General features: G+C 43.4%; 1 protein-coding gene across 5 annotated transcripts in view; it reads right to left on the reverse strand.

Moving 5' to 3' along the window:
- Window positions 1-12,648, reverse strand: part of dock11 (dedicator of cytokinesis 11) — a 272,082-nt gene that overhangs the window by 12,352 nt on the left and 247,082 nt on the right. For all 5 annotated transcript variants that reach the window (XM_048544154.2, XM_048544150.2, XM_048544152.2 and 2 more), the window contains 4 exons: window positions 12,377-12,523; window positions 5,993-6,203; window positions 4,674-4,864; window positions 687-787 (listed from right to left, as the gene is read on the reverse strand). In XM_048544154.2, coding sequence (XP_048400111.2) covers window positions 687-787; window positions 4,674-4,864; window positions 5,993-6,203; window positions 12,377-12,523 — 650 coding nt within the window. The remainder of the gene's footprint in view (window positions 1-686; window positions 788-4,673; window positions 4,865-5,992; window positions 6,204-12,376; window positions 12,524-12,648) is intronic.

The following is a 12,648-nucleotide window of genomic DNA, read 5'->3' on the forward strand; positions in this document are numbered from 1 at the left end:
AAACTGACAGAAGCATGTTCACCTTGAACTCTTGTTAGCTCACTTCTGAAAGGTGGAGGAGAATGGGAAAAGGGGGAGACAAGTGGGGGAAACAGGGAGGGAAAGGGGAAGGAGGGGGAAAGGGGGAGGAGGGGGGAAAGGGGGAAGGAGGGGGGAAAGGGGGAAGGAGGGGGGAAAGGGGAAGGGGGGGGAAGGGGAAGGACGGGGAAAGGGGAAGGACGGGGAAAGGGGAGAGAGGAAGAGGAGGAGAGGAGAGAGGAGGCAATTGGGAGAGGGAAAGGGAAGAGTGGGTGGGGGAGGGGAAGGAAGCAGAGGGTGGGAGGAGGCAGTTGGGAACATGCAGTGGAGGGAAGCAGGGAAGACAGCGGAAGGTAAAAGAAGAGTGAAGGTGAAGTAAAGACTTGACATGAAGCAACTGATTGAGGAGGTTATGTGACGTACTAATCACAAGTTTCGTTATTCACTAATGAAATAGAGAGAAAACAATTTTCATAACAGGAAGAACTCATAAAGTTCCCAATGAGGGATCTCGTGACAATCAAAAGCCTGTGCAGGATCCATTTTCTTCTACTTACAAATAAGAGCTTAAGTGTCTGAACAAAGCATAACATCAATGAGTTGCTTGTAAAAACTGGATAAATACAGTGATCTTGGTTAAAAAAAATGAAACATTTTAATCCTCTCACCGAAATATTTCCTTTAACTGTTTCACTTTCTTAGTTGGTAGTTTACTGGCTTTACTGTCATCCAGGAACGCTCTTGCATAGGCCAATGGTCCTGCATTCACCTGCAACAGGTTGGAAGTTGAAAGTGCACACCATTTTCAATGCATTCACACTGACAAGAAGCAGGAGCAGGCCCTTGAGCCTGCTCTGCCCTTTAATAAGGTCATGGCCAATCTCAAATTCACTTTCCATTTTATATTATACTTCAGGAAAAGAAAAGAGGCAAAGTAGCAAAGGTGAAATGGTTCATCAGATTTTGTGCAGATAAGACATTGTTTTTTGCACAGTCATAGCAGATCCCTGCTCAACTTGAACATGGAAATTACATTGATGGAGTTGTCACAAGTGCAATCATTAGAATTATTGCGTTTTGAAATCCTAATTTTGCAAGATTACTAACGTTTACAAAAGAACTTCCATACAGTTATAGACTGGACAGAATGTGGGGTATTTCAGTTTTTCAAATTGAAATTAGGCAGCAATATGATGACCATCGAGTTCGAATAGCACTGACACTATGTTCACACTGGATGTAGGGTTAAGGATAACGGGAGAACATAAGGAGAAACTCGCATTTATATCATCGTTTTCACAACTCAAAATGTCTCAAAGTGCTTAAGAGGCAATGATTTTTGAAGTGGGCCAATGCAATAAAGAGCAGCCAATTTGTGCACTGCAAGCTCCCACAACAGGAAGGCGATAACAACAAGTGGACCACGATGTTGGCCAAGGGATCAAGATCAGCCAGGATATCAGGGAGAGGTCCCATGGTCTTCTTTGAATGATGTCAGGGGATCTTTTACATCCATCTGCAGAAGTCACATGGGACGTTACCTTAACAAAACCTTGAAATAGCACCTCGGACAATGCAGCACTTGCTCAATATTGGTGGCTGGGTCAGCCTTGAATTCAAGGGTTATGGGGATAAGGCAGGAACAGGATACTGATTGTGGATGATCAGCCATGATTATAATGAATGGTGGTGCTGGTTCGAAGCTAAACATGACTTCTCTAGTGTCCATACAATGTTGTAAAAGGGCTCTAGAGGGCTACAAGGTAGCCAGGAAGGAACTGAAGAGTGGACTTGAGAGAGCTAGAAGTGGGTATCAAATGACCTTGGCAGTTGGGATGAAGGAAAACTCTAAAGCATTCAATGCTTATGTGAGGAACAAGACAATAGCCAGAGTGAGGGTAGGGCCAATCAGGGATAGTGAAGGGAAATTGTGCGCAGAGTCAGGAGTAGTAAGGGAGGTCCTTAATGAATACTTTGTTACAGTATTCACCAGTAAGAGGGTACTTGACATTTGTGAAGACAGCATGAAACCAGCCAATATGATGTTAGGAAGGATGATGTGCTCGAAATTTTGAAAAACATGAGGATAGATCAGTGCCCTGGGCCAGACAGGATATGCCCAGGGTTACTGCAGGAAGCGAGGGAAGAGATTGCTGCCCCTTTGGTGATGATCTTTGCTTCCTCACTGTCATCTGGAGTAGTACCAGATAATAGGAGAGTGGCAAATGTCATTTTCTTGTTCAAGAAAGGGAATAGGGATAATCCTGGGGATTACTGACCAGTCAGTTTTACTTGTGTGGTGGAAAAATTATAGGAGAGGATTCTGAGACATTGTATTTATGGTTATTTGGGAAAGCACAGTTTGATTAGAAATAGTCAGCATGACTTTGAGAGGGGCAGGCCATGCCTCACAAGCCTTATTGAATTCTTTGAGGATGTGACAAAACACATTGATGAAGGTAGAGCAGTGGATGTGGTGTATATGGATTGTAGGAAGGCATTTGATAAGGTTCACCATGATATGTCTCCTTACTTTCTAAGTGAGCCTGAGATTCAGGGAAATTTGGCTGCCTGGATATAAAACTGGCCACCCTATAGAAGACAGAGGGTAGTAGAAGATGGAAAGTATTCAGATGGTGCTTGGTGACCTGTGGTCTTCCACAGGGATCTGTTCTGGGACCTCTGCTCTTTGTGATCTTTATAAATGACTTGGATGAGGAAGTGGAAGGATGGGTTAGTAAGTTTGCTGATGACACGAAGGTTGGTGGAGTTGTGGATAGCATGGAGGGCTGTCATACGTTGCATAGAACATAGAACATAGAACATTACAGCACAGTACAGGCCCTTCGGCCCTCGATGTTGTGCCGGCCTGTCATACCGATCTCAAGCCCATCTAACCTACACTATTCCATGTACGTCCAAATGCTTATCCAATGACGACTTAAATGTACCTAAAGTTGGCGAATCTACTACCATTGCAGGCAAAACGTTCCATTCCCTTACTATTCTCTGAGTAAAGAAACTACATCTGACATTTGTCCTATATCTTTCACCCCTCAATTTAAAGCTATGCCCCCTCGTGCTCGCCGTCACCATCCTAGGAAAAAGGCTCTCCCTATCCACCCTATCTAACCCTCTGATTATTTTATATGTTTCAATTAAGTCACCTCTCAACCTTCTTCTCTCTAATGAAAACAGCCTCAAGTTCCTCAGCCTTTCCTCGTAAGACTTTCCCTCCATACCAGGCAACATCCTAGTAAATCTTCTCTGCACCCTTTCCAAAGCTTCCACATCCTTCTTATAATGCGGTGACCAGAACTGTACACAATACTCCAAGTGCGGCCGCACCAGAGTTTTGTACAGCTTCACCATAACCTCTTGGTTCCGGAACTCGATCCCTCTATTAATAAAAGCTAAAACACTGTATGCAATAGAACACTGACAGGATGCAGAGCTGGGAAAAATAAAAGTGGCAGATGGAATTCAACCCAGAAAACTGTGAAGTGATTCATTTTGGAAGGTCGAATTTGAATGCAGAATATAGGGTTAATGGCAGGATTCTAGGTGGTGTGGAGGAACAGAGGGATCTTGGGATCCACATCCATATATCTCTCAAAGTTGCTACCCAAGTTGATAGGGTTGTAAAGAAGGAGTATGGTATGTTGGTTTTCATTGGCAAGGGAATTGAGTTTAAGAGCCCTGAGGTTATGCTGTAGCACTATAAAACCCTGATTCGACCACACTTGGAATATTATGTTCAGTTCTGGTCATCTAATTATAGGAAGAATGTTGAAGCTTTAGAAAGGGTGCAGAGGATGTTGCCTGGACTGGAGGGCAGGTCTCATGAGGAAAGGTTGAGGGAGCTGGGGCACTTTTCATTGGAGCGAAGAAGGATGAGACTTGATAGAAGTGTACAAGATGACGACAGGCAGAGATAGAGTGGATAGTCAGAGACTAGAGGGGGGATGTCAGAGGTAGGTTCTTTACACAGACAGCAGTGGGTGTGTGGAATGCACTGCCAGCAGTGGTACTGGAGTAAGACACTTTAGAGAATTTTGAGTGACTCTTGGATATGCACATAAATGAGAGTATAGTGTAGGGTATGGAGGGTAGTTTGATCTTCGTAGGATAACAGATTGGCACAACATCGTGACACAAGGGCCTGTACTGTGCTGTACTGTTCTTTGTTCATCAATTTGGTCAGGAAGAGATTTTTGTTTTCACTGTAATCAATGCTTCTCAATTAACATTAAATCCAAGTTACAATACAGTGCCAGAGTTCAGGCTCCCTTGCAGCAAAAAGTCTGGGGAGACTGAACCAAGGCTGCCTTGGGGGTTTGATATGTTTTCTCCCATGAGAATGAGGTTATACCAAGATGCACAAAGACCTTTCAAACAATCTTAAAAATATGACCATTTTATGATGGAAAATTTTTAATCTATTGCACCAAACAGAATCAGACTAGACAGAGAGAAGTTGCCATAGTTACCACTGGATGTACTTCTCTTTGAGCTTTAATGTGCGCTCTTCAGAATAAACTTGGGAGCTTTGGTCATTGGAACAAGTCAGGGTTTCTCCATCTTTCTAAAGGCAGTGAGAGTTTGGATCAATCCGAGAGTCTCGGGTTCTAATCACCATTCCAGACAGCTCTCACCTGTACAGAAACGCAGCCTTGGAGCTTGAGCTGTAGTTGGATCATGTCAAGGCCGTTCGATGTGCACAGCTTTCGCAACTCAGTCGTGCGATCATTCATCTCGTCGATGGCAACATCAATGGGCTTCAGTTCGACCTGGTGCTCATACATAACCGCAATCCTCTTCTTTACGTACGGGAAGGAGTGCGTTGCTGGAGGTGATTAAATATCAACAGCCAAGTTGTAATGGAGCTGCACAGGTTATTGAGCACTCAGCAGGGTACAACAGCAGGAGAAATCGCAAGACAATAGCTTCAGTGTTCAGATTTTGAGAGTGGGGTGAGGTAGCGAGCAAGACAAATGACAATCAGGTTGAGCATTTGCCTCATTGTTTTCATTTGATCTGTGCACTCAAGCTGTTAATAGGACTGGAGAAATATTCATATTAACAGTGATCTGCAATCAATTTAGGCTGAGCCTTAGAACATGTACGAAACACTAGTTCAGCCTCAAGTGGAGTATTGCAAACAGATCTGGGTGCCACAACTTAGAAAGAATGTGAAGACAGTAGACATAGTGCAGAAATAAAAATTCACGTGAATGATTCCAGGGATGAGGGCTTTAATCTGTACAGACAGACTGTGATGTTTAACTTTTCACTTTATCCCTATTTCTTTCCACCTTGTTCTGAAGTTTTTGTACTTAGGTACTTCTACCTAAGACAGTGCCATGTGTGGCAACATTGAAAACTTGTCGCTGTACTCCTTTACTTCAGAACGTGACAATAAAACTAATCTAAATCTAAGACAGGAGAAGTCAGAACTGATCTCTTTGAAGACGATTTGGAGGAGTTCCGTTTGGGGTTTTTAAAATCATGAGGATTCTGGATAGAGTCGCTAAAGAGAAATCATTCCCATAGAGGAAAGGTGGAGAACACAAGGGTACAGATTTAATGAAGTTGGCGAAAGAAACAATTGGCAACTTCAGAAGAAACCACCCACTTGGTGAAAAAAGTTAAGATTTGGAATGCACTGTCTGGGTGTGGGGTGGAGCAAGGTTCAAGAGGGAATTGGGTCATTATCTAAAAAGGAAGAATGTGCCGAGTCATGGAGCAAGACTAAGAGTGACACTTTGGTGAATAGCTCCTTCAGGAAGCTGGCACAGACACAATGGACCAAATGGCCTAGTTTATGCTGCAGCCATTCCATAATTTTGTGAAAGGTGATCAGTGGGAATATTTCTGTTTTTTTAAATTCATAAGGTTGAAGCATGCATTAAGCCTATATAGGTTTGGTTTCCTGTGAATTGCGAGTCAATTACATAGATAAGTCTGGCCTTACTTGTTAGAATTGTTCGCCTTTTGCATTGCTCCTCAACACCTCCTTGCTTCTTCCCAGATAATGTGTATGGAGTCTCAAAGACAAATCGCGTGATGTTGTGGTTCCTCTCAAAATAGGTCTTCCTCTCTGACAGCTCTTTCTCATCAAAATAAGGACTGACAAAAGTTACCTGAATATATGCAAATTTCTGGTCCAGGTTTTTTGCATTTATCTGAAAAGTAAAAGAAAATTTAACGACCGAACAGAGGTTTATAAAAATAGGGAGATGCTAAAACAAAACAAAAACCCAGGCATATCCCAGTAGTTCGCGATGATCTCAGGGTCAGCTCATAGACTCATACAGATGTACAGCACAGAAAGAGACCCTTCAGTCCAACTTACCCATGTTGACCTGATATCCTAAATTAATCTTGCCTCATTTGCCAGCATTTGGCCCATATGTCTCTAAATCCTTCCTGTTTGCAGATGCCTTTTGAATGTAATTGTACCAGCCTCCATCACATCCTCTGGCAGCTTATTCCATATACGCACCACCTTCAGTGTGAAAAAGCTGCCCCTTAGATCTCTTTTAACTCTTTCCCCTCTCACCTTAAACCTATGCCCCCTAGGGGAAAAGACTTTGGCTATTTAGCCTATCTTTGCCACTCACGATCTAATAAACTTCTATAACGTCACCACTCAGCCTGCAATGATCTAGGGAAAACAGTCCCAGTCCCTTCAGCTTCTCCTAAAAGCTCAAACCCTCTAACTCTGGTTATATCCTTGTAAATCTTTTCTGAACCTTTTCAAGTTTCACAATGTCCTTCCTGCAGCAGGGAGACCAGAACTGAATGCAGTATTCCAAAAGTGGCCTAACCAGTGTGCTGTACAGCCACAGCATGAACTCCCAATTCCTTTATTCAAACGCACTGACCAATAAAGGCAAACATACTAAACACCTTCTTCACCATCCTGTCTATCTGGAACTCTACTTTTAAGGATCTATGAACTGGCACTCCAAGGTCTCTTTGTTCAACAAATCTCTCCAAAGCCCTACCATTAAGTGTATAAGTCCTGCCCTGATTTGCCTTTCAAAAATGTAGTACATCACATTTATCTGAATTAAACTCCATCTGCCACTTCTCAGCTCATCAGCCCATCTGATCAAAATCCCATTGTACTCTGAGGTAATCTTCTTCATTGTAAACATGTGAACTATGAGGAGTAGGCCATTCTGCCATTCAGTAAGATCATGACTGATCAGCTTGTGCTTCAAATTTCACATTTCCATCTACCTCCCTTACAAATACAATTTGATTCCTCTTTCTAAAGATCTGTCAACCTCTGTTTTAAATATATTCAATGACCCCATCATTATTGCCTCGTGAGGCAGAGAGGCCCAAAGTCACACAATGCTCACAAAAGAAATTCTCAGCCTTATCAACATCATTTCAGGATCTGAACTTCAATCAAATCACCTTTTGCCCTTAAACTCCAATTGATACAAATCTAGTCTGTCCAACCTTCGATCATATGACACCCCATTCCTTCCAGGTGTCAATCCTTCCAGGAAACATCCTTTGAACTGCCTCCAATATATTTACATTTTTCCTTAAATATGTGGACCAAACTGTACACAATACTCTGGTCTCACCAAGGCCTAGTATAACTGAAGTATAGCCTCCTTACTTTTTATAAAACAAGATCTGAAACAAAGACAGGAATTTCTGGATAAACTTTGGAGAGAAAAAAAAAGTTAACGTTTTAGGTCCAGTGACCCTAGTGACTATAACATCACCTCCTCACTTACAGCTATTGCACAAATGTGTTTTTTAATCTATTATCTGAGATCAGAAATGTTACACTGATAAAACACATTACGTTGCTAAGGTATCCATGTATTCATTAAATCTGTGAGGTCCAATAAACACAGCTTTAGATTAGTTAAGGTTTTATTGCTGACAGAACTGTGCAGATTGTGTAAGAGTAGAAGCAAGCCAAAAATAACCTCCTCCATTATTCAATAAGATTGTGCCTAAGCTTCACAACGAGCCCACTTTCTCACCCTTTCATATATACTTTGATTCCCATTGTGTACTATACGCTGCCTCTCTCAGTGTTAAGCATAGAGTTTGGAGAATGCTTCTCCTTAAACACATCGATACTATTGATCTCAACCACTCAGCGTAACAGTGAGCTCCACAGTGTGATCAAATTTTATATACAGATATTTCTCCTGTTGTATTGATTAATGACTATCTTGCATTTAAGGCTCCTAGTTTTGGATTTCTCTGTGCTTACCCTATCAAATGTTGCTAATTTTAGTGACATCTGTTAGGTCAACATTCTCTCGTCCAGGGGTGTCACTACAGCAAGTCAAGCTGAGGCAAGGAAACCTCCTGCTAATTACCACCTTTTACTGCCCCTTTGGTTGTGAATCAAAGATCCTCTACTATGAGCACCACGTGGAAGAAGTATAGATGGTGAAAAACAATGCAGAATGGGCTTTTTTTGAAGGTCTTCAATGTCTGTAATCAACAATAGCTCAAGCTGGCTGAGTCTGAAGGGCACACTTTCAAGATTGGGCCTGAAGCAAATGGTGAAGGAACTAATAAGAAAGGGCCTAGTCATCATCAATTTATCTCTTGCAGATGCATCTGCCATTGAGATGAGTGACCATTACTCCTTATGGATGCAAAGTCCTGTCCTCACAATGCAGATACCACCATGCTGGGCAGCACTTCAAATGTGCCAAATGGGATGGCTTTCAAACTGATACAGAAAGTCAAATCTGGCACCCAGCAAGCAGTGCATCATTATCAGCTGCAGAATTATATTCAATAACATGCTATAGCCGCAAGCCTTAGCATATTCCCCCCATCCTTCCATTCCCGTTAAATCAGGAGATCAACTCTGGTTCAATGGAGAGTGCAGGAAGGCATGCCAGGAACAGCACCAGGTAGACCTAAAAATGAAGTGTCAACCTGGTGAAGCTATGACACAGGACTACATGTTTTACATGATATTGGTGTCAAGCAGTATCAACAGCATACAGGGCTAATTGATTTCACACCTATTTGATTCGGACTCAAGCTCTGGATCCTGCCATGCCAAGATGCGAATGTTTGTAGTGAATGAAACAATACCAGGAGAAGCAAGCCCACAAATATCTCCATCACTAACGATGGAGAAGCCCAGCACATCAGTGTAAATGACAAGGCTGAACACTGGTGATAATATTCAACTAGGTGACAAATTGGACAGCATGGTGCTTCAGTGGTTAGTTCTGTGGCCTCAAAGTGCCAGGGACCCAGGTTTGATTCTACCGTTGGAATTTGCACGTTCTCCCTGTGTCTGTGTGGTTACCTCTGCGTGCTCCAGTTTCCTCCCACAGTGTAAAGATGGACAGGTCAGGTGGATTGGCCGTGCTAAATTACCTATAGTGCCTGGGGATGTGCAGGTCAGAAATGCAGGGTTACAGGGTTAGGGTGGGGCAGGGGTGCGTAAGTCTGGGTTGGATGCTCTTTGGAGGGTCGGTGTGGACTCAATGGGCTAAACAGCCTGCTTCCGCACTGTATGGAATTCTGTGATTCGAAGTGGATGATTCATCCTCCTGAGAACCCCAGCATCATAGATGGTGGTTTTTAGCTGATGTGATTCTTGGAAATACATCCTTGGAAACAAAATCCTGGGATTCCCTGCCTTAATGCAACTGTGCATGTACGTAAGGATCCAAGCCTCTTTTGGAGAATGGTCACACTTGATTCAAAATGTTAATTAAAATTTTTTCTTCACAAGTGGTGCAAGACCTGTTGAGTTTCTCCACCACTTTGTGTGTTTGAAATCTTCAGTCATAGCCTCTCAGTCTTGGTATCACCCTTGTAAAATTTCATAGAATCCCCTACTGTGTGGAAACAGGCCATTCAGTCCAGAGACCGCACCAACCCTCCGAACAGCATCCCACCCAGCCCAGCCCCAGCCCCACACCTATCCCCGTAACCTCACATATTACCATGGCCAACACACCTCCTAGACACAATGGACCGTTTAGCATGGCCAACCTGCCCTAACCTGCTCATCTTTGGACTGTGGGAGGAAACCGCAGCACTTGGAGACAACCCACGCAGACATGTGGAGAACAACACACAGACAGTTGCCTGCGGATGGAATCGAATCTGTATCCTTGGTCCTGTGAGGCAGCAGTACTAACCACTGAGCCATAGAGTCAACATGCCTTCCACAAGCTACAGGTACACTTGTCTTGCTTGTACCTTTTTCAGTACTGTGTATCTTTTTTTATAATCAGGAGCATTGTATACAAATGAGATCTATCAAATGCCTTCAACAAGCTTAATAGAGTTTCTCTGTTTCTGGGTTCTATTTCTACATGAAGCATCCTGTTAATCCCTGTGCTAGGTATGACTTATATTTCAGTGTATTCACCTTGAATGAAAGGGAAACTGTGTGGGCAAAAAAATTGGTACCGCCCACACATAAATGAAGTTAGTTATCACTCAGAACCATCAGTGGAAATTTTTACCTTGATGTAGGACAAACAGGAGAGTTACAGTCAACAGTACTCACTTGGGTTTATGTCTAGACTTCAAATTTCCATAAAGCCCCCTCAAATTTACTGAGTACTACTAAATTACCAGAAAATGTCATATGCTGATTAGGCAGAGAGAGTACATTGATATATAAGATACCTGTTGTTACCTGCTGTATTGGAGGGAAAGTAGGAGCCTGTTTGGTGCACAGCAAGCTTCCACAAACAGCAATGTGATAATGCCCTTGATACCTCTGTTCTTTCGACATTTGTGTTTGAGGAGTGAAAGTTGGCAGAGGCCCTGGACAGAACCCACTGCTTTTCTCCTGAGAAACATCACGGGATGTTTTACATACACCAGAGGTGGCAGGTGGGGCTTATTAATGTTTCAAAATTACATAGTTCACCAGCAGGAGGTTCCAGGCTGAATGTGGGGGTAACTACGTTCAGCACAGACTGCCAGGAAATTGTGATTCAGAAGTTGTGAGCCCCCACTTAAATATTTCAGCTTTTATTCAGAACACTCACTGTCAATAAGAAGGGGTTGCAGGCACTACCCTCTGCCTCTGACTCCCCCAACCCAGTATATTTGACCCTCTCAGGGCATCACCCACCCTCTTCCGTAGTGCCTCTTACTTGAGCCCATGAGGTGGTCACAGACCAGCAACACCCGCTGCATATTTTGATGGGACAGCAGCTTGCAAAACCTATGCAAGATATTTTGGAAAGGAGACCTAGAATTCTTTCTGGGAAATATGGAAGAGTTTTCTGGGCATCATGTTATTCATGGGTGCCAGTGGCAAGGGTGGGGGAGAAGAGAAAGTGACCTGGGGCACTTTCTGCCTCAGTCTTCAGTCAAGCCACTTTGTTTCCCAAGATAATAAAGTGTGAGGCTGGATGAGCACAGCAGGCCAAGCAGCATCTCAGGAGCACAAAAGCTGACGTTTCGGGCCTAGACCCTTCATCAGAGAGGGGGATGGGGAGAGGGAACTGGAATAAATAGGGAGAGAGGGGGAGGCGGACCGAAGATGGAGAGTAAAGAAGATAGGTGGAGAGAGTATAGGTGGGGAGGTAGGGAGGGGATAGGTCAGTCCAGGGAAGACGGACAGGTCAAGGAGGTGGGATGAGGTTAGTAGGTAGATGGGGGTGCGGCTTGGGGTGGGAGGAAGGGATGGGTGAGAGGAAGAACCGGTTAGGGAGGCAGAGACAGGTTGGACTGGTTTTGGGATGCAGTGGGTGGGGGGGAAGAGCTGGGCTGGTTGTGTGGTGCAGTGGGGGGAGGGGACGAACTGGGCTGGTTTAGGGATGCAGTAGGGGAAGGGGAGATTTTGAAACTGGTGAAGTCCACATTGATACCATTAGGCTGCAGGGTTCCCAGGCAGAATATGAGTTGCTGTTCCTGCAACCTTCGGGTGGCATCATTGTGGCAGTGCTTGCTTTTGTGGATTACTATTACATCTCTGAGATAAAGAAGGTGGAGGGAGATGTACCCACAGGGATGACACTCTGCAGTTTTTATAGCTATTAGCACAAAATACCTGATGCACAGAAATTGCAAGGATGACAACAATAAAACACGCCACTGAATCAACAAGTTGGAATATTACACATGAAAGGGAAAGAGAAGGTTTCTGTCTGTTTTACTGCAATAAGTAATAGAACAGATCAGATAAAGAAGTGTAATTATACAAGTTATGAGCCAACTGTTTGGACAGCACACGCATTGTATGCAATAAACAGTATAATACATGGAGCAGAAAATGTTCAGAGATGTTGATAAAAGGTGGGAAGGACACATCCTGGCTGGTGAGATGGTGCACCTCAATCCCCTGAAAAAGAGACAGTGGAATACAGCTGACCTTGTTCGAATCCTGGAGGATTTTCACATTCTCAGCTCCAAACTTGTCACCGTAAAGTTTAAGGAGTCTTTCCGATATTTCAGACAGCCTGGTTAGCTTGGGTTCCTTGTAGATGTATTCTTTTCCATCCTCCTCTTCAAAGAAGCTCTGTTACAAAACCATGCAGTAAGATTGAGAGCTTGCAGTTTGGAAAGAATGATGATCGAGTGTGATGGAAAAACAACATCCCATTGTGAAGATACCATTGGATTGCATTTGCTTTATTAACAGCA

This window comes from Stegostoma tigrinum, chromosome 15 (assembly GCF_030684315.1).
Source record: "Stegostoma tigrinum isolate sSteTig4 chromosome 15, sSteTig4.hap1, whole genome shotgun sequence".
NCBI classification, from domain to species: Eukaryota; Metazoa; Chordata; class Chondrichthyes; order Orectolobiformes; family Stegostomatidae; genus Stegostoma; species Stegostoma tigrinum.